Source organism: Salmo salar, chromosome ssa09 (genome assembly GCF_905237065.1).
Source record: "Salmo salar chromosome ssa09, Ssal_v3.1, whole genome shotgun sequence".
Lineage (NCBI taxonomy): Eukaryota > Metazoa > Chordata > Actinopteri > Salmoniformes > Salmonidae > Salmo > Salmo salar.
The window spans coordinates 66338846-66364018 of record NC_059450.1 but is presented as its reverse complement, the minus strand read 5'-3'; the positions used below and the strand labels follow the sequence as shown (position 1 = coordinate 66364018).

Genomic DNA, 25173 nt, shown 5'->3' with positions numbered 1-25173 from the left:
TGATGTAAGCAGTAGAATCAGATTTAAAAAGCAGGTAAAAATACACCTTTAGGGACAACGGGGACTGTGAAGAGACACACACAAAGGTACAGACACATGCATACGCACACATTGTGATATTGGTGTATGGTGGTATTGAACATTTTGTGTTGTGGACATGTGGTGGTGTAGGGATGTTATATGATGTACTGTTTTATCTTCAGCTCATTCAGAACAAACATAGTTCACTGTTTTATCTGTTGTTTTATATGTAATGTGGGTGCTTTGATGTGTTTGGGCCCCAGGAAGAGTCAGCAGCTAATGGGGATCCCTAATAAATACAAATACAAATACCATGCATAAAAGAGGAAACAGAATTGGATTATGACCTTTCCACTCTGCCAATCTGAATGGGAAACTCAGCTGGTTCAGAGGTCAACTAGGCCTACTCAAAGCTCAATAACTTATCAACACAGTAGCCAGGCTTCTGATCAGATAGAGCATATTCTCAGCAGACCACCTCCAACACTCTAATCAGAAAGGGACAGTTCAAAGTTTGCCAGCCATTTACATACCTCAAAAGTGGGCTAAAGCCAAGTTGATGTCATCCCATTATAGGCATCAGGAGAAATCTGCAGTGCATGCCTCACTCCCTTAATTAATGTGAAAGATGGGAAGAATGTATTAGTAATATTTGCAGAAGCCTAGTACTGTGAAACAAATAACAGTACAGAAAATGTAATGTTATTAAGCACCAACATTTGGAGTACACTGATCTGTGACTGGTGACTCAATTCTTTCCAACTTACATTGCAGTAAATTAAAGGTCCAATGCAGCCATTTTTATCTCAATATCAAATAATTTATGGGTAACAATTAAGTACCTTACTGTGATTGTTTTAATTGTAAATGGTCTAAAAGAAACAAAAGTAGCTTCTTAGCAAAGAGCAACTGTCTGGGAGTGGTCTGAGTGGGGAGGGGAAAACGGAAAACTAGCTGTTATTGGCTGAGAGGTTTGGAACTCTCTTTCTTATTGGTCTTTAAACTATTTTACCGCAGGCAGGCCAAAACTCCATCCCACCAAAACAGGCAGAAATTTCACCACTGAATCTTTGACCAGCCTATCCATTTTACCTTTTGTTGCTGGGATTGGGTAACCCTACTGCTTTGCTGACTCCTCCAACTTTCAATGTTTTTCACAAAGTGTGACTGCTCTCTAGTGGTGGAAACCAAAATGGAAAGAAATTAAACCACTTCATCACTCTGTACTGTACACAGAGAAATCATCTACAAAATGATAACTCATCAAATGTTGCTCATTAATCGATTTAAATGATGTAAATTTCATTAAAACAAACACAGAGAACACTTCATCTGTTAAGAAATGTTTTGTCTACATTGTAGCCATATAGTTGATGATTAAAACATGAAAGGGTAATCGAAAAGGACAAGGAAAACAAAGCACTCACTTGTTATGAGGACACACACCTCTACACTCCCTACATTTGAGAAAGGGGTGCCACAGGCTGATAATGCACACTCACTCATTACAGCCTTACAAATAAAAACACCACGTGCACGCACGCTCGCGCACGCTCGCACACACACACTACTCACTCTCTCCCTGGTACAACAGAAAACAATGGAACAAAGGCCCCTTTTTTTGGCCCTCAGACTGCCATCTCCCTGCCATTGCTGTACACAGCCTAGAAGATGGAACAGAGAAGACCAACAAGCGGGTCTCAGCAAGGGAGGCCCAGGAAAAAGGTGGACAACCCGTATTTGGGGACAGACTACAGCATGCAGATAAGTCCTGGATACCGTATGAGAGTGAGGAAGGCGTTAATATATCTTTGTGGGGAACTTTTGAGGAAAAGTTTTGGGAAAAGTGATTTGTGGTTATTTTTTCAGATTGAAAGACATTAGATAGGTATGTCTACTGTATTCATTTAATTCTGATTATGAGTTTGTCAACAAATGAATCTTTCAAAAACGAAATAGGCAGTTGATAGAATATTGATCAAGTAGTTTAGGCTGGAGCGTCATCTCTTGGCTGATAAAAATGCATAAATGTATTAGACTCATGTGTATACTATGGGTTTATTAGGCTACTGTTCACTGTAGCCAATTTGGAATTAGATGAACAGCAATTGTCATTTCCATTGTGTTCATTTTAATTTGATAATCGTGACACAACATTTTTTTATTGGAACATGCCCACTTAGCTATTCTACAGCCATTTACAATTGTAATATGTGCATCATGTCGTTTTAGGCCCACAACATCTCTAGTTTACAGCATTTCTTATAGCCTGTTATGTACCAGTGCGTCATCATGTGTGGTCACAGTGGATGGACAGAAGGCGGGTAATACAACGACAAAAAGGCGGCGGGTTTGGAAAATCGCGCGCTCCGCCCAACGTCCCGCCATCCTCCTGTTATCTAGTCGCGTGCCAAATGCGCAGGCTCAATGAGATGAATGGACGCTACCTTCCTTTTCCGGCTGCACCTGCACAATCCCCCCAGGAAGTGTGGTGCGATAAATCCTAAAGTATTAATCCCTTATACCTGGAGGAAGGAGACCGATATTAGTATGCATTTCGGATGGAATATACCATTTGTGTCGCCTTTCTAATCTACAGATCGTTTAAATCGGCGCGACGCAATTAATGCGGGGTAAACATAATACCGTTAACTCCCTGCAAGTTTGGGTTATTGTTTTTCTTGCGCTGTAGCGTTGAGCTATTCGAAAATCGAACCCTGTCCTGCAATGGGATGCTGCGGTAGCACAGAGGTAAGATACCAATTCCCCCCCCATCCCTATGTTGCATTCATTGTTTTAATGTCGCAAATGGAACATAATGGAACGGAGGTTAGGCTACGCTGCTACATTGTTGCGACCGCTGTCATCCAATGACCATTCTCACCACCCCAGTCAGATTAGATAAGAAGCCTAGGCTATGTTCATCGGGGAAGGCTAGTGTAATCCTATTATTATCGAAACCGAAAATGAAATATTAGGCTGTAGCTTCATTACAATGGGACAATAATTTGTCTTATGGTTTTCTAGTGCATTACCACCGACGTTTCGTACGGGCTACCGCTTGAAAGCAGTTTTGCATACCATAAATAGCTCGTGAACACCGTTAGCCTTGTAAACAAACCTCACCTCTCGCAATGTGCGAGATTTGACGCTATTGAACGGTGCCTTGACAATGAAGCAGAGAGTATGGTTAAGTGTGATTTTTGTTTTCAACGCAAAGTGTAACGACGTTTCTTTACAGTCGGCCACAAATAGCCTTTATCTACGAAAATTAGATGTCAAAGTGAAATTGCGGGGGACAAAGGAAGTCAGAACTTGGCCTAATGACATTCACGGTGACTGCTAGACGGGGCGCGTTCCATTGAGGGACATTTTTTGTGGCATATGTGAAATAATATTTGTGTAGCCTACATTGTCACGATTTGAATTGACGAAGACGCCTATAGACTATTTGCTAATGTGGCACTGCCGATGTGTTGGTATTTTGTTTTCCAGAGGACAAAGAGAGAATGGAAACCCTTGGAGGATCGAAGTTGCACGGATTTGCCGTGGTTCCTTTTATTTACTGTTTTCTGCGTCGGAATGGTAAGTAGCCAGTATGCCGATTCATTTGACGTTTGCAAACAAAGAGCAATGTTAAAAACAGAAATGTATAGGTTAGAACACAATAGAGACAAGGCTCACATCAACGAAGACGTTTAACTTGTCATGACACTCTTTTTAAATGTCCAGCTGATTGTTTGCCTGACAAGTGTCACCTGAGTCAGGTTGCAACACTGCCTCAGTTCAGCCAGTTAGCTACAAGCATGCAGACATATAACACCTACTGAAGTGTAAAATTGAAGAGTACTTTGACTTTTGAGAATGGTTAACATATGGCTAAAATTTATGAAACAAACAAAACCCATCTGAAGAGATTAATTTACCAGTCATTTTCACTGCTGTTATGTTGTGAACACACTTCAACATCATGCAGCACTATCTATTACAGACATGGAATGACGTGTTTCTTGTTACGTACAGTAGGGGTTTTCATCGACGTAAGCCTATTATTTAGGAATATCAGTATATTTTATATTTGCTACAGCATATGCCTACTAGCCTATACTTCGAGTGAATATATCTTTTTGTTTGAATCTACAACTGAGTAAAGAGTGACTTGAAGAATGATGTTGAAAACACACACACACACACAAAAAAAATAGGTTTTGGCCCATGTTTGCACTCAAGCTTTTTGCATTTGAGTAGCTTTAGATGCCAGTAGCCAGTTAGATGGAAATTGGCTGTTTCAAATCCCGGTCCTGGCGAAGGAGGAAAAATAGGAATTTATTTCAGATGGTTTCCATTGCCTACTGTTTTGCCTTTCAAGCAAGACACTTAATACACCCTAAATAGTTCCAGGGACACTGGCACTGCACGGCAGATGACCCTGTGCCTCTCCCAAAATGTCTGGTGTGTTGTTTGGAGAGTAGAATAAGAATAGCTGTTGTAACAGATGGACAAATGAATTAGAATTCAATTTCTGTGATTTTAATTTGTGTACTTTAAAAAACACAGGTCACTTCAAGCTGCTCGGTCAGCAGGATTTGGCTGTTGGTGTTTTAGTGGTGCTTTTCATTAAACTATCCGTAAGCTTCGCAGTTAGACAGTCAGGATGGTACATTACATTTTATAGCTGTCAACAATGCATTTATACACAATCATACCCCACTGTCTCACACACACACACACACACACACACACACACACACACACACACACACACACACACACACACACACACACACACACACAGTGTATTGAATTTGCAGCATTGAATGCTAATGTTTCTTTCAGGGGAGTATCTTTGGGTTCACCATTGCCACGGGGGGCGCAGCCCGCCTGGTCTTCGGATATGACAGCTACGGGAACACCTGCGGCCAGCGCAATGAGCAGATTGAAGGGGTCAGGCTGAGTGGACTGGATCAGACGGACAAAAAGTGAGTCTTACTTTCTCGCCCAACTTTCAATCTTACTCCTCTCTCTCCTATCTTTTTCTCACCTAACTTTCACTCTTTTAGCTCAGCGGCAGTGCCATTTTGCCAAAACCCACCACTCTGTTTACAAATACAAATGTTAGGGTGAATTAGGCCATTATTGAGAAATGTTAAGAAATAGCTTTGCCCCGTTGCTCATTGGTTCCATAGAAATGTCAAATTTAAATAATTTTACCCCTGGCCTACGGGAATCTAGCATAAATAAAACCTTGAATAAATATGCAGAGGCATAAGGACGTTCTGTCACGCTGAATTGTATGTACTTACTGCACACGCCGCCCTCGGAACACAGGTATTTCAGCCCACTTCATCTGCTGATTACATCCCCCCCTTTGGATTGACTGTGTGCTTAGTGCTTGGCTAGTGGTACAGACCTGTGAGTCATCAGCAGAGGGGCATTTATTTATTTTGGTTGTGCCGCTGAAGAGATATTAATGGTTTTGAAATCGCTTGGCTTGATGTTTTTCCCTTTAACGTTTGGATAGACTGATGAAAGAATGGAAGATGGAATTGTTCATCATTTGAAAGCATGATGCTAGTTCCTAATGAACACCCATCATGTTAATGTGTCTGGATGTTATGCGTTTAAGGTTCTTAAAAGATTCTAAATGCAGATGCGGCACTGCCAATGTTTACAGACGTAAGTTATAGGTAATCATAGGGTGTGGAGAACGAAAGTGGCTTGGTATCAGTTTGTGACAGTTAGTAAGTGAGCGGAGGAAGACGTTTCAGGAGTGGGTTCTGGCTGACACAAGGAAGGACCCTGTCACCCAACACTCTGATGTCATTGGCTGGGAGTCTCGGTCTCTATTTTGTATTTCTCTCTCGCTCTCTATTTTTCGGTCTCTCTATCTCTGTTTTTCTTTCTCGCTCTCCTTTGCTCAATTTCTCTGTTTATCTGTATCTCTCTCTCTTCGCTTTCTTTCCATACATCGTTGTTTACAGCTCTGTTTCTGCTGTCGGGTGGTGCCAACACCGCCTTGTCTCTGCAACACTTGGCTCGGTCTCCCCAAGGAGTTTTTTTTTCCCGCAGCAGTGGCAGTTTGCAGGGTGGGGGGCGATGACGACACTGCTCGCTCTTCCTTTGGAACAACCACAAACTGGCTGACTTGAGCATAACACCCACACAGTTAATTTGTGCTGAACTGTCTACAGTTCCATTTTAGAGTGGAGAGTTGTATCAACAATGAGTAAGCTGATTTCACTTGTAGTGTGCTCTTGATCCTTGTGGTAGGGTTGTGTAAAAACATGCCTGTGGGCAAGGCCATTTTGAAATGAATAACTATAGGGATATTGGACCCTTTGTTGTACATGGCTATTGTGTTGATTGATACCCCCGTGACTAGCCAGTTTGATAGTCACTCATTTGCCCAGTTTGAAATCATCCTCAAACCTCTAGTCCTGGGTAATAGTCTGTGTGTGTGTGTGTGTGTGTGTGTGTGTGTGTGTGTGTGTGTGTGTGTGTGTGTGTATTTACAGGCCCTCAAAAATGTATAGCGGCTTTATTAACTATTTATAAATTCAACATCTTTTTGCCCTTGATGACCTTTTTCAGGCTCACTGGTTAACCCCCCCCCGGGTCCATTATCACCACAGAAGCCAACAATGATGTGCTTCATCAAAGTACCTTGACAGGGTTGGCCTATTGATATGACTGACACGCACACGGGTTGAATACAGGTGACCGGTATCCAGGGACATCCCGTCCAAGCTCCTTCCCGTTTCATGAGGAAAAATAATGACGGGGGACTCGTGGACCAGTAACATAAAAATGTATGCCGCACTTATGCAAAGATACAAGATATGCAGGTGTGACAAGCTGCATGAATTGGACATATCAACTCTCTGGCATCATTCATATATTAGACCAGTCTTCACAATGCAAGCAGCCTACCATATTTAGCCTACCGTAAATTCCGGACTATAAGCCGCAACTTTTTTCCCACGCTTTGAACCCCGTGGCTTAAACAATGACGCGGCTAATATATGGATTTTTCCCGCTTTCAATTTTTTACTCTCCAAAAAAAACACATTCTGTGACGTGCTCAGTTTTTTGGTGGCATGAAGCTTTCATTAGACCAATGAAATTGCCGAACGGGTTAAGGTCAAACAACTTTTTTGTTTACTGTTTAGATTAAATCGAGCGCTCTCAAACTTACCATCATTCTGATTACGGTAGTCATTTTGTCACCCTCATCATGGCAAAGACACGGAGAAATGCATATGATGCAGCTTTCAAGTTGAAGGCGATTGATCTGGCTGTTGGAAAATGAAATAGAGCTGCTGCACGGGAGCTTGGTCTTAATGAGTCAATGATAAGACGTTGGAAACAGCAGCGTGAGGAATTGACTCGGTGCAAAAAGACAAAGCTTACTGCTAATTTTAAATTTTTTGTTACAAGCTGTGTTTCGTTAAAGCCTATTTATTTTTGTTACAAGCCGTGTTTCGTTAAAGCCTGTGTAAAGTTCATTTGTTTCAATGTACCGGTAGGCACCTGCGGCTTATAGACATGTGCGGCTTATTTATGTTGAAAATAATATATATTTTTTAATTCAGTGGGTGCGGCTTATATTCAGGTGCGCTTAATAGTCCGGAAATTACGGTACTTAATGTAAAGTCTCCATTAGAAAACATCACTTAGTTGTGTAACTTCTATAAATTGGATTGCTGACTATCATGTGTAGGCTACAAGTGACTTCTCAACGCAGTTACTGAAGAAAAGGTCCATTTCACATTCACAAATCTCCAAACTACAGTGCCTTCAGAAAGTATTCACACCCATTGACTTTTTCCACATTTTGTTACAGCCTGATTTTAAAATTGACTAGGTGTAGATTTTGTTGGTCACTGGCCTACACACAATACCCCATAATGTCAAAGTGGAATTCAGTTTTACATTTGTTTTTTTACAAATTAATAAAAAATGAAGAGCTGAAATGTCTTGTGTCTAAGTATTCGATCCCTTTTGTTATGGTAAGCCTAAAGTTCAGGAGTAAAAATGTGTTTAACAAGTCACATAAGTTCCATGGACTCACTGTGTGCAATAGTGTTTAACATGATTTTTGAATAACTACCTCATCTCTGAACCCCACATACAATTATCTGTAAGGTCCCTCAGTCGAGCAATGAATTTCAAACAGATTCAACCACAAAGACCAGGGAGGTTTTCCAATGCCTTGCAAAGAAGGGCACCTATTGGTAGATGGGTAAAAAAAGCAGACATTGAATATTTAAAAAAAATATAATTGTATTTTCATTTAACTAGGCAAGTCAGTTAAGAACAAAGTCTTATTTTCAATGACGGCCTAGGAACAGTGGGTTAACTGCCTTGTTCAGGGGCGGAACGACAGATTTTGACCTTGTCCAACGCTCTAACCACTAGGCTACCTGCCGCCCCTATGAGCATGGTGAAGTTATTAATTACATTTTGGATGGTGTATCAATACACCCAGTCACTACAAAGATACAGGCATTCCAGTTACCGGAGAGAAAGGAAACGGTCAAAGATTTCATTATGAAGCAAATGGTTAGTTTAATTTAGTGATAGGAGAACTGAGAATGGATCAACAACATTGTAGTTACTCCACAATACTAACCTAATTGACAGTGGAAAGACTATACAGAATAAAAATATTTCAAAACATGCATCCTGTTTGTAACAAGGTACTGCTGCAAAAAATGTGGCAAACCAAATAAGATACAGTGTTATGTTTGGGGGAAAACACAACACAACACATTACTGAGTACAACTCTCCATATTTTGAAGTATAGTGGTGGCTGCATCATGCTATTGGTATGCTTGTTGTTAAGGACTGGGGAGTTTTTCAATGAGAAAAATAATAAATAAACAGAATGGAGCCAAGCACAGGCAAAATCCTAGAGTAAAACCTGTTTCAGTCTGCTTTCCACCAGACACCAGGAGATGAATTCACCTTTCAGCAGGACAATAACCTAAAACACAAGGCCAAATATACACTGGATTTGTTTACCAACAAGACAGTGAATGTTCCTTAGTGGCAGAGTTAGTTTTGTCTTAAATTTACAAAATAAATCTATGGCAAGACATGAAAATGGTTGCCTAGCAATGATTAACAATCAATTTAACAGAGCTTGAAGAATTTTGAAAAACCATAATGGGCAAATGTACAATTCAGGTGTGGAAAGCTCTTCGATACTTACCCAGAAAGACTGACAGCTGTAATCGCTGCCAAAGTTGATTCTAACATGTATTGACTCAGGGGCTTATCTAATCAAGATGTATTATGAATTCTAACATTTGTAGAAAAATTCTTTCTTCCACTTTGACAGAGTATTTTTGTCTTGATTGTTGACAAAAAAAAATTACAAATCCATTTGAATCCCACAAAATGTGGCTAAAGTCCTGGGGTGTGAATACTTTCTGAAGGTACTGCAGCTTTGTGGTGCTGGTAGAGGCATATAAACATCTCACTGTGTGTTGTGCCTACAAACACGCTCTAAGAAATATACATTTTCAATATTGTTCCATCATGTTACAGTAACAAAAGCGAGTGCATGGGATTACCTAGTCAGATTCACAGGGATTTGGGACTGAATCTCTGCTACTAGGCCTATTTGTTTCTCTGTTTGTTTAGCTTTGAATCTGTTCCCTGTTCGTCGCCACAATAATCGGGTTATCACGGCGCTACAGCAACGAAATAGTGTGATGACTTTGACAGAACTTTGAGTTGATTAAATTGTGACTAATACAACAAACTTAGATTCCAGTCCATTTTTTTCATGTCAGATTTATTTTGTTAGTATTACATGCGTTTAAATAGCATTTCTGGTTCAAACAGGAATACCAGGATGGGTGCATACACATGGACAGGCGCTGTAGACAGATCACTGGATTTAATGCTGGCCCCAGCGTGTGTGTGTGTGGAAGATGGTTTCATTAGAAGGCTGTTTTGTCAGTTTGGGGTTTGATAAGGTTGATAACAAGGAGAGAACTCATACATACATACATACACACTTGCCCTATCGGCCGCAGAGGGTGTGAGTTTTGACTGACGGCACTCGCCTCAAGCGCAACCACCTAATGCTGAACTCCGTTGAGAATGCAGCTGTCATGGGATTCAATTAAGGACTACACAGCTGTCAATCCTGTTTCTCTCTGTCGCGCTCTGTGCTTCCCCTCACTTCATAATCTTTCTTGGTAGATCTTCTCTTCATGTCATTAGACAGAATAACACAGCAGTGGTCTATAAAGTATTGCTTTCTTGGTGGTAGTCAGACATGGTTTGTCCTCAAGTTTTTGCCATTTCGTTGGTGAAAAAAGTCTAGCATCATTGCTGGTGTGGTTAAATGTAGGCTCAGTTGAGGTTGTGTTCGGTGCTGTATTCAGTCCTGCCCTCAGCAACCTTTTACGTGACCTACCTGTGCGAGGTATAGGCTAGTGTCACATAATGCGATCATTAGTGACAACAAAGTCAGCTTAAGGGATAACTGGTCAGGGTTTATTTGGCTAATACTATTAAGCAGCTCCTCACTCACAAGGCAGGGGCCAAACGTAAACAGTAAAATGCTGTAGGCCTATTCTTCTGGCCATGGCTGCTGGTTGATGATCCAGGATCAGTTTATCCAAGCCCGATCCTAACTTTAGCTGTTAGGAAGAACTGCCCTCGACTATTCTGATCAATCCAGAGTGACTTGATTTTCATATCGGTCTTCCTTTCAACCAGCATGTGTGCAGTGCAAACCACTGAGCCTGCTTATAAATCACCAGAACAGTTCATTTGGACTATGTTCACTTTAACCTGACCGAGACGTTTGTCTGGACCAGTGTAATTACACTGGCCTAGACATAGACTGGGCTTCACCAATGTAGACACTACTGACTTCATTCTCCCAGCATTGTTATGTTTGTCTATGTATATTTTTGTTCATGTTCAGCTTTTGTGTGCAACACCCAGGACAATTGCTCCTGCAAGTGTGTGTGGGCAGGCGAGGTACCCACCCCGTAGTGTATAAAATCACCAGACAGATGGACTACAGTGAAGGATTCTCTTATAAAAATGTCCTTGTTCCGTTCTCTCTCCGTTCCACTTGCCAAGTCCCATGGACCTGTTCCAACAGCATCAGCAGCCAAAGGCTCTCTTGTCTCGTGCCATTTGTTTTATCATATCTCAGTGAATAAGGTATTGTGGAGGCATTGTGCTTTGCGTTGTCCCCAAAACGAACAGGACATTGAGGGGAGGTGTAGGCTTCAGGACTTTCAGGTCATTTTGTGGCTTTTGTTTTCCTCTCTCAATATCACGTTCCCACGCCCACATTTTCACATTCCCTTCTTTCTCGTGACTCATTCCTCATATCGGTGATGAGGGAAATGGATTTTATTGACAATGATCAGAAACAAATTGCTGAAATTCTCACATCCCTTGTTACTCATTCCTTATGTAGGCGTTGATAAAGAACATCTTTGTCTTTTTTTGTTTGTTTTTGTCTGTAGATATGTGTTCTTCCTGGACCCGTGTAACATTGACATAGTGCAGAGGAAGATCAAGTCCATGGCCCTGTGTGTGTCCGTGTGTCCTGATGAAGAGCTGAAGACATATCAGGACCTCAAGCGGTTTGCCATGCACAACGGTGAGTAAAATGGGGGGCCCCCCGAGTGAAACGGAGTGAACACTGTCAGCATTACACTTTTCTGCCGTCAAACCACACAAAAGCATAAGACCGACAGCGTATTGAACCATTCGCTGAGTCTCTCTTCCTCTCAGTAACTCTATTGGTCATGCTGTGGCCCCCGACACATGCAAGGTATTGATTTTGAAAATCTACTTGTCGATAGCGGGCATGTCATGATTTGTTACGAATGGAAGCTCTTGAATTTTAGTCGTCACAATCTCACACATCCGTATGTTTTTTTTAGCACCACAAATCTTTAGATGAGGAGGCATAAAATCAACTCAAGACTGTCGCGTGGTATGAGGAGCAGGTGTTTCTCTTCCCCCATCAACAGAAGGCTACTAGGTCATCATTACAGCAGCCATCCATCACGTCATTGACAGTGACTCACTGCCATCCTATGGAACGACAAACACTTTCCACAAACGGTGACATGCCCGTGACCCTGTGTGCCATCGACCCCTTAATACTGTCTTTTCATTCAGCACACACACACACACGGTCTGGCACAGTGGGGGCACCTTGGCACATGTGGAGAGCGAACTAGATTAACAAAGGCACCATTAAGGACAATTTCACCCGTTGCTGTATGGGTTCTATTGTTTGTGCCACCCTAGCCCGTCCTTCAGCTAGGCTTGTGTGTCTACTGTCAGTACTGTATATATTTATCGTGACACACACACACCATGTATGCCCCCATGATAGACTGGACTGGGTTTATGTAATTTTGCTGTCTCAAGGGGTCTTGTGTTCTGATTCGACTGGCTGATTCTGAATTCCCGGGGCGGTGAGCATAACACCGTTAATGAGATTTTGAGGAAATGCGATTTCATCCATCATTATGCATAACCTGCTCAGTTGCATAAAGGGGAAATGATGGAATCTGGATCAGGATATTTTGGTCTAGACACGATATTGTGCAATAACTTTGATCACTTTTGGGGAGACTGAATTTCATTTAATGATCCTTGTGTTGCTTGGCGTGTTTTTATGGCTGCACTTTAAAAAATATTTGTCTCTTTCACTCAGGGTCGGAGCTGTGCTCCTACGAGCTAGCCGGCCACAAATATCCCAGCCTTCCAGAGAGGTTTGACAAATGTCCCAAACTTCCAGTTCCACCAAGGTAGGAAGACTTAACATTAGGGCTGCATTTCAATGTGTAATGTGATATTTCACAATTTTAAGTACTGCGATTTAATGTTCCAAACATATTGCTCACTATATGTCTACTACAGAGAGATGAGAGAAGGCATGAGAAAATGAGTTTTGATCAGTCATGGAAATAGGTGCTCACTATTTTAAAAAGGTGGAGAACAAGCAATAGGATGAAAAATACCTGAGTTTTGACGCAGGTACAGATCACTAGCGCTAGCTAACGCTACCTAGCGAAACAAAAAACTACAAATCAGTACTTGGATTCAAAGTATCAATATATTTTATTTAACTAATTGGTTATTTTCCCCCATCACTTATTTCAATAGTCTTAGACTGCTTCCTTTCCTCGTCTCATTCAGACCCATTTAAAGGACTTTCACTTAACCAGTTGTGTAGATCAGAGATTGTTTTAGAGAACCTCCCAGGTCATGTGACATTTGACCTCTACTTCGCTCCATCCCACAGCAAATCTTTCCCGGTGTTCAACCGCTGCACGCCGGTGGACATCTCCTGCTATGCCAAGTTTGCCGAGGCTGTGGTGACGTTTGTGAGCGACAACAGCGTGCTGCACAGGCTGATTGCTGGTGTGATGGCCAGCAAGGAGATCATCGTGGGCCTCTGCCTGCTGGCACTAGGTGATGACCTCATCTGCAGGGGTTTGTTGTCAGCAGTATCTCAGGGGGAGGCTGGATAGGTATAAGCAATATGGTGACATCTCCACCAATCGGGGTTAAGGTTGAACTACTGCCATTACTATCCAATTATTTCAGATGGAGAGCCAGGGCAAGGGGATACGGGCTGTTGCTGGACAGGGCCTCAGTCTCTGAACCCAGTGGGAGTGAATAACCTGACTCTTCATTGTATTTCTGGGGCCCACTAGTCTCTGAGCCTTCCCTAATGTGAGCCAGTAAAGAATAAGCCTGCATAGGAAACATCTGTCCTGCTCTAGTGCGTTCTGCTGATTTCTCCATATCGGTATGATGTGTCAGTACACAGGCAGTTACTGTAGGTCAGACATGGACGGTGGAGAAATGCAGCGCTGGGTGGAAAATACAGCAATGTCATCACATCTTTGAGTCTCCCTTGAGACTGTAGTCCCTCTTTGGAATGAGAGGAAGAAGGCTTGAAGGTAAAGGGCATGCCATGGGAGCCATGAACTTGTCCATTTGTGAGTTAAAGCTGACACCTTCAGAGTACATGTGGGTTAGGGTTGGACAAAGTTCTCCTATGTGTCGATTCAAGGACAGGTTTATTTTTTTATATTTTTTTGTATGCTTTCAATGTTGGAAGGAAAAGGATTTGAATATTGTGAGCTGATCCTTACTTGGGGAACTCCTGAGTGCTTATTCATGATCAGTTTTGATGTTTTTTGTGGGGGGGTAGGGTTGAGGCTGATGGCAGGGTTAGCTGATACTAGATTTGTCTTTTTAAAGGTTAGTTTAAGTGCCGTTGTGCCTGTGTTGTGCTGCAGTGCTCTCCATGATCCTGATGGTGATCATCCGCTACATCTCTGCTGTGCTGGTCTGGATCCTCACTGCCACGGTGTTCCTGGGCTCTCTGGGTGAGCTCACTTCCTGTCTCTCCTGGCCTTACTTCCTGGCCAGGGTTTTGATCAATCAAGGATAACTGAAAACAATGACATAGAATGAATGTTAAGTGCAAAACTATGATAATTCTTGGCTGTTCCTCTTTGCATTTAGCAGTGTGCAGCTGTTCAATCTGTCAATGATGCAGCACCTTAAAAGCAGCCTGTTTTTCTGTAGCGGGCACAAGCATTCTGTGGTGGCTGTACATAAACCACCGGTTAAATGTCAACGAGACCCTATCTAAAGAGACCACAGAGACTAAAGATGTTAAGAAGGAAGCCGAGATGTCCAGGGACTATGCCCAGGCGCTGCTGGTGTACGCCATCGCTGCCACTGTATTCACAGTGAGTACAGTTAGTGTTTGTGTGTGTTGAAAGGGAGACTGGGGGCAACCAAGCCTTGTACGTTGTGGGTGGGGTGTTGTGACATTTTTGGTTTGAATGCCTAGTGCTGCTTTGAAATCTCAAACTCCTGGCACTGCCCTTTTTTTTTTCTCCTTACACCCTCCTGGTTGACTCTCACCTTCTTTTCACTCTCTCTCCTCTTGGCCATCTTCCATTTGTTTTCTCTCTCCTACCCTTTGTCTTCCGGTCTCTTGTCTTCCGATGTCCCACCTTGCTTTTTTCTCTTCACTCACTTGCATCCTTTTCCCACCTTATCTCTCTCCCTCTCTTTCTACCTCTGAAAGTCTGCTTGATTATCCCCTTCCTCTCTCTCTTCTGTTGTCTCATCCTCTGATTCACTCTCTTCAGGTGATCCTTCTCCTGCTGATGCTTTTCATGAGGAAGCGCGTGGCGCTGACCATCGCCCTGTTCCACGTGGCTGGCAAGGTGTTCATCCACCTGCCGCTGCTCACCCTGCAGCCCTTCTGCACCTTCCTGGCACTGCTCCTCTTCTGGCTCTACTGGAGCCTGGTGCTGCTCTTCCTCGGAACCACCGGTGAGGGAGGGAGGGTGTCCCGGGGGCGCAGGCAGGCAGGCAGTGGTCCTCTTTTGAATGTGCTTGAAGCGAAAAAGGAGAGAGGAAAAAGGGAGGTATAAATAGGAGAGGGAAGGGGAATGAAAACAGGAGAGAGGGAAAAACCTCTTTACATAGGTAAGTGATTCATTCCAACACAACAGGACACTGCACTAGTATGGTTCAGTTCACTAGGTTGGCCTTATTCAGGAACTTTTCCAAACTAGTCCCGACCACTAGACTGAGTTTGACATGTCCCCCTCAGGGAACCCGGTCCAGAACGAGGAGACGGGTCTGACAGAGTTCCAGCTGACTGGGCCTCTGCAGTACATGACGTGGTACCACGCTGTGGGCCTCATCTGGATCAGTGAGTTCATCCTGGCCTGCCAGCAGATGACTGTAGCTGGGGCTGTGGTCACGTACTACTTCACAAGGTCTGGTTCAGAAATGTTTTCATGATTTATGTACAAATGTATTTATTTGATAGGATATTGGCTATAATCATGCTTAGTAACAATATTTGATTTTATTGTCTGTCACAAATTAGCTTAACCCATAAATACCTAGATTTTTTTTTTTATCACAGAGATATAGAAATTAGAGAGAATAACAGGAATGTCAATTTAAACTTCTCTCTGCCCCCTCCCTTCACTGTCGCTTCATTTAATTTACTCATATTTTTTGAAGATTGTTATTCTTACACTCATATAGTAGTTAATACAAACTGAAATCCATGAGCATACAAAATATTAATGGATAAGGGCAACAAAATAAAAAAAATAAGCGTAAAAAAAGTAAATGTCCTGCGTTCTTAAAGGTCCTGCACAGTCATCCTATTTCCCAAGTAAAAATAGAATGACCAAAACATATTTTAAAATGCTCAGAATTGAAAAAATTATACCCTTTCTCTGGGTATAACAGGCTGAGTGGGCAGGGAGATTATATTCATATGAGCTCACTTTGACTGCCCACTCTTTGAAACGCTCTTGTGGTCGTTGCCAGGTAAACAATGGGCCACGTCATTCAGAGCTTAAATGGTATATTGCACCTCAACCCATTTCTCTGCAAAATGCTGTCATGGTCAACAGAGCTGATCATGGACTGTTTAGATGTCAGACAAACAGCAGCAATACTCAATTGTATTTCTATTGTTTTGTAACTAATTACATAATGCAGTAGTGCCTTTCCCTTTTGCCCTCAGAACAGCCTCAATTTGTCGGGGCATGGACTCCACAAGGTGTCAAAAGCGTTCAACAGGGATGCTGGCTCATGTTGACTCCAATGCTTCCCTCAGTTGTCAAGTTCGATGGATGTTCTTTGGGTGGTGGACTATTCTTGAAACACACGGGGGACACTGTTGAGCATGAAAAGCCCAGCACCGTTGCAGTTCTTGACACAAACCATTGCGCTCGGCACCTACCCTACCCTGTTCAAAGGCACTTAGATTTTTTGTCTTGCCCATTCACCCTATGAATGGCACACATACACAGTCCATGTCTCAATTGTCTCAAGGCTTAAAAATCATTATTGAACTGGTCTCCTCCCCTTCATCTACACTGTTTTGAAGTGGATTTAACAAGTGTCATCAATAAGGGATCTGTCATGGAATAAGCAGGTGGTCTTAATGTTGTGTGTGTATAACTCCTATTTTATTTTGAATTGAATGCAATATATTTTGTTCTTGTCTATAACTGTTCTGTACTTGTCGTGTATTTGTACGTTTTATGTACACCTCAGGAAGAGTAGCTGCTGCATGTGCAGTAGCTAAATGTAAGTCTCTCTGGATAAGAGCGTCTGCTAAATGACTAAAATGTAATTGTAATGAGATCCTAATAATCAAAACGCTATTACACACTGGGCTTCTGGCCCTCGATCTGGAGAGGGCATGGGACAGGTGGATTTCTTGTGAAGGACACTGATAGGACCTTGCACTTGGCAGGGTTCAGTGACATTCTGCTTGAATGAGCCCATGTGTCGAATTTGTTTGGGGCCTGCTGTGGTGTGCTGACGTAACCTGTTGTGCACGTGTGGACCAGATTTTAGATCGCCAACATATTTCCACCTACTGTCGATTGCCTAGGGACGCGCTGTCAATGACAGCAAGGAAGATTTCCTGGAGGCACGCCTTCCGTCAGCTCCTGCCAGTCTGACAGGCTGTCTCGGTAGTGTACCTGTTTGCGGCCGGTCACAAAACTGCAGCGCCACGCAGTGAGGGGGCAGGTCTGACACCCAGTCCAATGGCCACGGGTTGGTGGCTTTTTGTCAAAGGCCTCGGAGAAGTCAGTGGTGACGAGGGTGGTTTATGGTATTCTCTCTCCCGCTACCCTTCGTCGTCCCCCCCCACCCCCATTTCAGGGACAAAAACAAGCTTCCGGTGACACCCATCCTGTCGTCAGTGTTGAGGCTGATGAGGTACCACCTGGGCACCGTGGCCAAGGGCTCCTTCATTATCACCCTGGTCAAGATCCCACGCCTCTTCCTCATGTACGTCCACAACCAGCTCAAGGGCAAGGTAACGCACACCATTTACGCTCTTCTCGCTCTTCCATCTCCCTCTCCGTCTTTCTGTCTCTCATTTTATTGTATGGAGAATAATAAAATGCTGTCCTGAGTGATGTGCAAGCTAATCAAGGCTAGCTTTTTGGCTTGTCAACAGTAGATTGAAATTGCAGTCAATGCCAACATGTTTGTGGTGTCAAATCAGTTGTGACATGGCATAGGCTATAATGACTTATGCCGCCTATCTTTGGTTGATCCGTTTAGGACAGTTTACAGAAGAAAATGGAGGGAAAATGTTTATTGTAAAGTCCTATACAGAGTTACAATGTATTTTAGGTTCAGAGAGCTGTTTGGGTTTGGTACGGTGCTGACGATTTTTAGGGTTGTTGGTTTGGATCATAAATTAGACATAATGACGAGATTTGAACTGTTACTCATTTAGGATAAACACATTAGATAACCACATTACGATATTATTATCATGCTATTTCTTATAGGTATTCTGCTTTATTCTCCTTGGTGGGTGACGTAAGCTAGTGTCTTGTCCTTAGCCTGCTGTTTGTTGTCACGCCCCAAGTGTTGTTCATTGACTTGATCAATGGAGAGACACCCTGCAGTACACTGAATTGAAGGGATAAATTAACATTAGAGCTCTGAGAGGGGAGGTAACTTTACATGAGTGATGCTCCGAAAGAGAGCTTTAAAGTTCGGCACAGCAATCTGACTTTGGGTCTACGCCTGCTTCTCTTTTGGTTTAGCGTTGAGATGTAAGACAACCAAGTTCAGGAGCTCTGCGGGGGAACATTTTTCTAATCGATTTATCCATTTATTTTTTTTAAGTAGTGCACCTCAGATTCCTCTCTCTCTCTCACAGGAAAATGCATGTGCTCGCTGCATGTTGAAGACCTGTATCTGCTGCCTGTGGTGTCTGGAGAAGTGCCTCAACTATTTGAATCAGGTAGGCGCTCTTTCTTTCCCCCTAATTGGCTCATTGTAAATAAGGATGGATGAAGAGATGTTTTGTATCCAGCTTGTTCGCTGTAGTGACTGTAGTCTCTCTCGCTCTCGCTCTGTGTGTGTGTGTGTGTAGAATGCGTACGCGGCGACAGCCATCAACAGTACCAGTTTCTGTACGTCGGCGCGCGACGCCTTTGTGATCCTGGTGGAGAACGCTCTGAGGGTTGCGGCCATCAACGCTGTTGGAGACTTTGTCCTTTTCCTTGGCAAGGTGAGGGGGCTGCTGGAATAATGGAGGGCTTCAGAGTAGTGGACATTCATCCCTATACTTACAATGGATTTTTGTATTTTACCCCCCTTTTCGATCTTGTCTCATCGCTGCAACTCCCCAACGGGTTTGGAGAGGCAAAGGTCGAGTCATGCGTCCCCTGAAACATGACCCGCCAAATCGTGCTTAACACCCGCCCACTTAACCCGGAAGCCAGCCGCACCAATGTGTCGGAGGAAACGCGTTCAACTGACGACCGAGGTCAGCCTGCTAGAGCGCCCGGACGACGCTGGGCCAATTGTGCGCCGCCCTATGGGACTCCCGATCGTGGCCGGTTGTGACACAGCCTGGGAATGAACCCGGGTCTGTAGTGACGCCTCTAGCACTGCGATGCAGTGCCTTAGACCGCTGCGCCACTCGGGAGTCCCCCTTTACAATGGGCTTTTTAAGAATTAAGCTGTTTCAAGAATTAAAATGGGGTTGACTTTTGTAAGAGGATGGCTCTGCATTAATGCAGGATGTAACCAATGCAGTCAGTCGTTGTCATCATGTCACTGATGCATATCTTCTGTGCTTGTATGTGTGTTCGGTCAGATCCTGATCGTGACGTCCACAGCGTTCGCCGGTGTACTGCTGCTTAACTACCGGCAGGACTACGCAGAGTGGGTCCTCCCCCTCATCATCGTCTGCCTCTTTGCCTTCCTGGTGGCCCACTGCTTCCTGTCCATGTTCGAGATCGTAGTGGACGTGCTCTTCCTCTGCTTCGCCATCGACACCAAATACAACGACGGCACACCGGGCAGAGAGTTCTACATGGACAAAGCCCTGATGGTAAGCTACGCGAAGATATGGTGTACTGGTGGGATTTAAAAAAATTTATTTATCTATTTCCACATGTATGTAGGAGTGTGGTTTGTTTATTGGGATGGCTATGAGCAATTCTCATGACAGTAGAACGGTATTAAACCTGACATGGACCAAAAATGGTTGATCTATGCAAAAAAAAATCTGAGTGTTGAGGTCGTACTGTTCATTTAAGTTGTTGAACACACTGTTTCTTTATCTTTGTATCTTCCCCCTCACTACATGCATCTTTGGATGCTCCATTTATCCTACAACTCAGTCATCCATGGATGAACATGTATTCAAAATGTGGCATTGAAATTATTTTCTTCCGTAACCTTATGCTCTTCTTTTGGGAGAGCTGTCAGCACACTTGTCAGGCATATCAGGGGGAAAAAAACCTCACAAAATATGCAAAGTGGCTTGTTTCATGTAGCACACAACCTTGAACATTTAATGAGAGGTAGTGGGAGAAATCAGAAGGGAGCCTTCTTGACTGGAGTTCTCTGGATGGATGTTTAAAAATGTAGAAGCTGAAAGGAAATTGAAAATATTCTTTGTTTGGGACTCAGCAGCAGCTCCATAATATATATTTTTTTTATATAAATAGGCCAGAATAGCCCAGTTAGAAATGTTAGGTTTAGGATGATATAAGTTGCAATACGCAACTTATGTGGCACTCATAAGTAATACGGAAATTAGGAATATAAGTTTTTGCTTTGAAACTTAAGTACCAAGGATTCTGTGGTTCAATGATGAAGGAAATGCATTCATATGGTAAATTAAGCGTATATTAACCGACACGGGTGCGTTTCAGCACATGGTATGTGACATTGCTTTCCATTCCCCCCTGCAGGAGTTTGTGGAAAACAGCAGGAAGTTGGAGCGGGTGGCGGAGCGAGGGCGGAGCCGGCCCACTGAGGTGGTGTCGGTGGAGGGGGCGGAGATGAAGCCCATGGTGAGTGACAGCGGAGGGGGCGGCGACGTGGGCGGAGAAACTGAGGCGGTGGGCTGGGGCTTGGATGGAGGCGGGGGAGAGTGGGAGGAGCTGCAGGAGTTCCATGTGTATTACCTCCTGGCAGGGGTGCTGGTGGACTGGGCCCTGGGGGAGCAAAGTACCGTGGTCCCCTTGATCCTGTGCCTGACTGAAGACATGGTCCTCTTCTTCTTCGTCTACCTGCCCACCTCCACACTCTTCCTCTTCGCCACGCTGCTCCAGCAACCCTCCCCCGCTGTCGTGCCTCAGCCACAACCGAAGCCACCTAAACAGTCTGCTTCGCATGCTAGCTAACGCATGCTATCTAATGCACAACCACGACATCACCCTCATCTCTACTAACTATTTTCTCACCTAACTATTCAATCCCTTTCAGTTTTTTTTCATCTCCTGGCTATCTTGAACCTGAAGTGTACATTTTGTTAGCTTTTTTTTGTTGCCTTTTCATCACCATGGTGCTTTTTGGTAGAGAAGGACATGTCTGGTAGTGCAGATAATCAGCTGTCAGCTTAGAAAGATGGGGGCGCAAATGAACACAAAGGAAGCATACGAAATGAACAGTCCGCCCCCCCCCTCCCAAAAGTAAACAGCAGTGAGCAACAACAATGGCAGTTTCTTTTATTTTTTTATTTTTTTTTTCTACCAGGGGCCGATGGGGAGATGGATGTATGACTCATATTTCCCGTCTAATGTACCGTGCTACTGGATTTCCTGCCGGAATTATTTAGACAGCTGTTAGGAGCTACTGAAGTTGCCAACTCTGTTTTACTTGTAGATTTGGCCTTTTCTTATCTCCTAGATGCACTCAGATAGCATTATGGGTAAAATGATTATTGTAATTTGGTAGTTATAGAGGTAGTATCTCCCCTAACAGTTTAAAGTAATAAGCTATGTGTATTTGTCATAATGCACAATCAGTGTTGATGATGGCAGCAATTCAGCTTTTACACAGGTGTATCCCTCAGCCCTCCTCAATGTCCAGCCTTCAGGGCACAAGATGGACCTCCTCACCATTCCACTGCATGGTGTCCATTTTTTAAATTTATTTTCATAACAGCTTGGAAATGGATCTCACCCTTTTTTTCACCCATTCCATAATTTTGTTAAAGACTGCATGCGATACTGTGAATGGAGTAATAACACTTGAATGACTTTGCTTTCCAGGCTCCAGGAACAAGTTCAGCTTGACCAAAATCACCTAATGGGACTTTTTAAAGACATTCCAAAATGTTTATTTTTACCAATGTGTAACATGTTTACTATGGTTTCACTCCAGGGAATACAATATTTTAATAAGAAACTGTTAAAAAAACAAAAAACCGATGTAATGAAGCACTTTATATTGAAGCGCTGCATATTTTAAATACCCTGCATATTTTAAAAGGCTGATGCATTTTTCGTAGTGATGTCCTTTTTTATAAGACTAAAAAAATAATTGCCATCTAGTCGAACACAGTACTAAAATGTATTGAAACACTTTGGGTTGGACATTTGTCATGCAATGATATAGCACTTAGATGTGTTTTTAATCAACCACTGAAACTTAAGTACGTTAGACTCACGTTTGCATTTGAATTGTGCGCAATGTAAGAGTTTTTGTTTTGAAAGTAGGTGTATTTTTACCAGATTACAGCGAACTTCTAAACATTTTTTTATTTTTTAAAAATCGCTTCCCCAAGGCTGGCTGTGATTATTTATTTTTCTTACATTTTTGGGATGTACAGAAACCGAGGATGCGATCATACAACTGTGTGTAACAGCAGGGGGAAGACCACTTCTAGTTCCCATGGTTTGGAGGGACGCAGAGACAAAGTTACTGCCGATTGGAAGTTTATCCCCCTTACACCTAGACACTACTTCTTAGCTATACAAGGGACCATGAGAAGTTTCTAGGTGTAGGGACTAGGGCTGCGGCGGTCATGAAATTTTGTCAGCTGGTCTCATGGTAATTGACCGTTAATTAACATGAACATGTTTTGCATCTCCTGGCTTCCACACATAGCCTACAAGCCACTGATGCAGACCTTTGGAACATCTACAACATTTAAAAAAGTCTAAATCTATTTAATATAGCCTACAGGTCTAAATAAACATGATACACAGAAAATGTAGTCTATTTCAGAAGAACAGAATAACATACTCTGAATTGTCTTTGTTTGACCCTGATCTGACTATGCTACACTTCACTAGTGTACCTACTAGGTACTAAGGGTTCATTTTGAATTGGACATGACATTAACAGAGAGAACTATCCAGAAGGCTGCAAAGTCTGTTGCTTTTCTTAGAACTCAACCAATTGTGCCCTAGTTTATTGATTCACTTGGTTTATTCATCAAACCAGTCAGTCTTTATGTGGATCGATGGACATTTGACCTAATTGGAGTCCTCTTCCACTGTTGTGGGAAGTCTCAGTAGAAAGCAAACTCAGACTTTGTAGCCCTCAAGCAATAACGCAACACCTTCAGTATTTACCACTACAAAAATGTCTTCCTACTTGCACTACAGTTTTTCAAGACAAACGGTCCTGGCATAGCGATAGCATCTCTGTGATGTTAGGTGAGGGGGACACAAACTTGCACTTTGCCTTAACCGGTTCCATAGGCTGCGCCCACTATGTTATTGGTTAGTGATGTGACTCCCATAAGTGTATAATGGGGGGTAGAAGTGCTGTAAGCCTTAAAGTCTCCTCTTCTTTTTGCAGTAGATTTGTGTATTTGATATCCAGAGCACTGAATTCATCGACGCGACTGAAGAACAACTGTCCCCCCTTTTCTTATTATATTGATCTTCTAAGTCAGAAAATGCTACCTTTTTTTGTTTATGTGAAGGGGTTCAGAATGGTATGAATTGCACATTATGATGTATGCAGTTATTTTCTAATGGGAGTTTAATAATGTGTTGACAAGACTGAATAGTATTCTGAAACTTAAGTGATCCCGGTGGATATTTTCATTGTTCTTGAAAGGTGAGGTGACTGTTCACATGATAACCTTTCATTTTCAGCCTCTCGTGTGAGAGAACAAGCGCCAGCCGTCCTTCACAAAAACAACGTTTCAAGATAGGAAAACTAAAGTATTTTGGTGCGCTTTTCTAGACCGTACACTAGGATTTGCCCAGGAAATATTAAGAGCATGCATATGAAGGTCAACCCGAATTGTTGCCACAGTAATCTAATGCGCAAAGCATGTTAAGAATTGCACTAAGGTGGTATTCATTTCAACACTGAGCTCAATTTCAGATATCTGTAAAATAGTTAAGTCTAGCTTGGTCAGTCAGTACAATTATAGAGATTTTTCAGAGGACAAAACTTTCCCAAGTGAGCAAACTTGCCCTAAAAGACGCCTAGTGCAATCAAGGAATCTACTTATGACACAGGGCACACTACTAATAACTCTGCAATTATCTGGGTATGTGTATTATAGAAGACCAAGATTATGACCATCGGGCACCTCCAGTCATAACCCATGCCGTTCTGTTTGCCAAACTGTACCAGTCGATGCACACAATAGGAAACTCAAACACTGACAACTTGGACAGAGACGTTGTTGCGCTAAAGGGGGGAACACTGACGGTGTGTTCATTTTTCAGTTCTGGTTTTTCTTTCAAACATTTTATTCGCCTGTAAAGCAAGCTGCTCTGCCAACAGCGGAGACGCGAGGCTTGATTTGTCAGCTTCTATTGGCGCAGAAAGCCCTACCACTTGGAAGAGGCAGTATTGTTATAGCCAGTAGCTACTCTAAACGATGGACCATTAAACAACCTGCATGTTTTCCGTCCCGGTTTTATTCTCGCTCCCTTTTTAGAGCGAGCCATCAATATGTAGGGTGTGAATATTACGGCATTAGATCCACGTGACTTAACTGATAGAACAATAGCTTTACTCAGCAACAAAGCCACTGTTTTTCGAGATGAGTCGACCTCTTCTTCATTCTTGGAAACAAACTGCGCGTCTATTCTTGTCACACAGGAATGGACAATTCCTAGAAAAAGATACTGTTATGAATAGGCAACACATCAGTTTAATTGTCTGGTAACACTAGCTTTTAGCTATTTCTCTGCGGTAAGGTTGTTTAACATTGGACAATGTTTGATTTTTATATTTATTATTTATGTATATTTGTTAAAAAAAGATAAAGGTAATAAATTGGAAAATGTACACTTGTCGTTGACTGTCTTAATTGTACTGTACATTTATATATACTTTTG

General features: G+C 42.7%; 1 protein-coding gene across 5 annotated transcripts; it reads left to right on the top strand.

Moving 5' to 3' along the window:
- Nucleotides 1–1669: 1669 nt before the first annotated feature.
- LOC106611641 (choline transporter-like protein 1) lies at nucleotides 1670–25123 on the top strand. Of its 5 annotated transcripts, XM_014212063.2 has the most exons (16): nucleotides 1670–1809; nucleotides 3517–3606; nucleotides 4858–5000; nucleotides 11527–11663; nucleotides 12735–12828; nucleotides 13326–13495; nucleotides 14332–14421; nucleotides 14624–14790; nucleotides 15199–15385; nucleotides 15669–15837; nucleotides 17759–17915; nucleotides 18777–18860; nucleotides 18993–19130; nucleotides 19722–19958; nucleotides 20827–20928; nucleotides 22132–25123. In XM_014212063.2, the coding sequence occupies exons 1-16, from the start codon at nucleotides 1693–1695 to the stop codon at nucleotides 22153–22155; spliced, it is 2106 nt and encodes a 701-aa protein (XP_014067538.2). In that variant the 5' UTR covers nucleotides 1670–1692; the 3' UTR covers nucleotides 22156–25123. The 5 variants fall into 5 exon arrangements, with proteins under 5 accessions (XP_014067538.2, XP_014067534.2, XP_014067535.2 ...); XM_014212059.2 differs by having other exon boundaries at nucleotides 20827–25123; XM_014212060.2 differs by lacking the exon at nucleotides 1670–1809 and adding an exon at nucleotides 2414–2772 and having other exon boundaries at nucleotides 20827–25123.
- Nucleotides 25124–25173: the final 50 nt, after the last annotated feature.

Bases quoted from the DNA above. Each gene is read 5' to 3' on its own strand.
- LOC106611641 (XM_014212059.2), top strand. From the start codon at position 1,693: ATGGAACAGAGAAGACCAACAAGCGGGTCTCAGCAAGGGAGGCCCAGG. The intron at 3,607-4,857 runs GTAAGTAGCCAG...TGTTTCTTTCAG, and splicing joins CTGTTTTCTGCGTCGGAATG to GGGAGTATCTTTGGGTTCAC. The intron at 15,838-17,758 runs GTCTGGTTCAGA...CCCCCATTTCAG, and splicing joins GTCACGTACTACTTCACAAG to GGACAAAAACAAGCTTCCGG.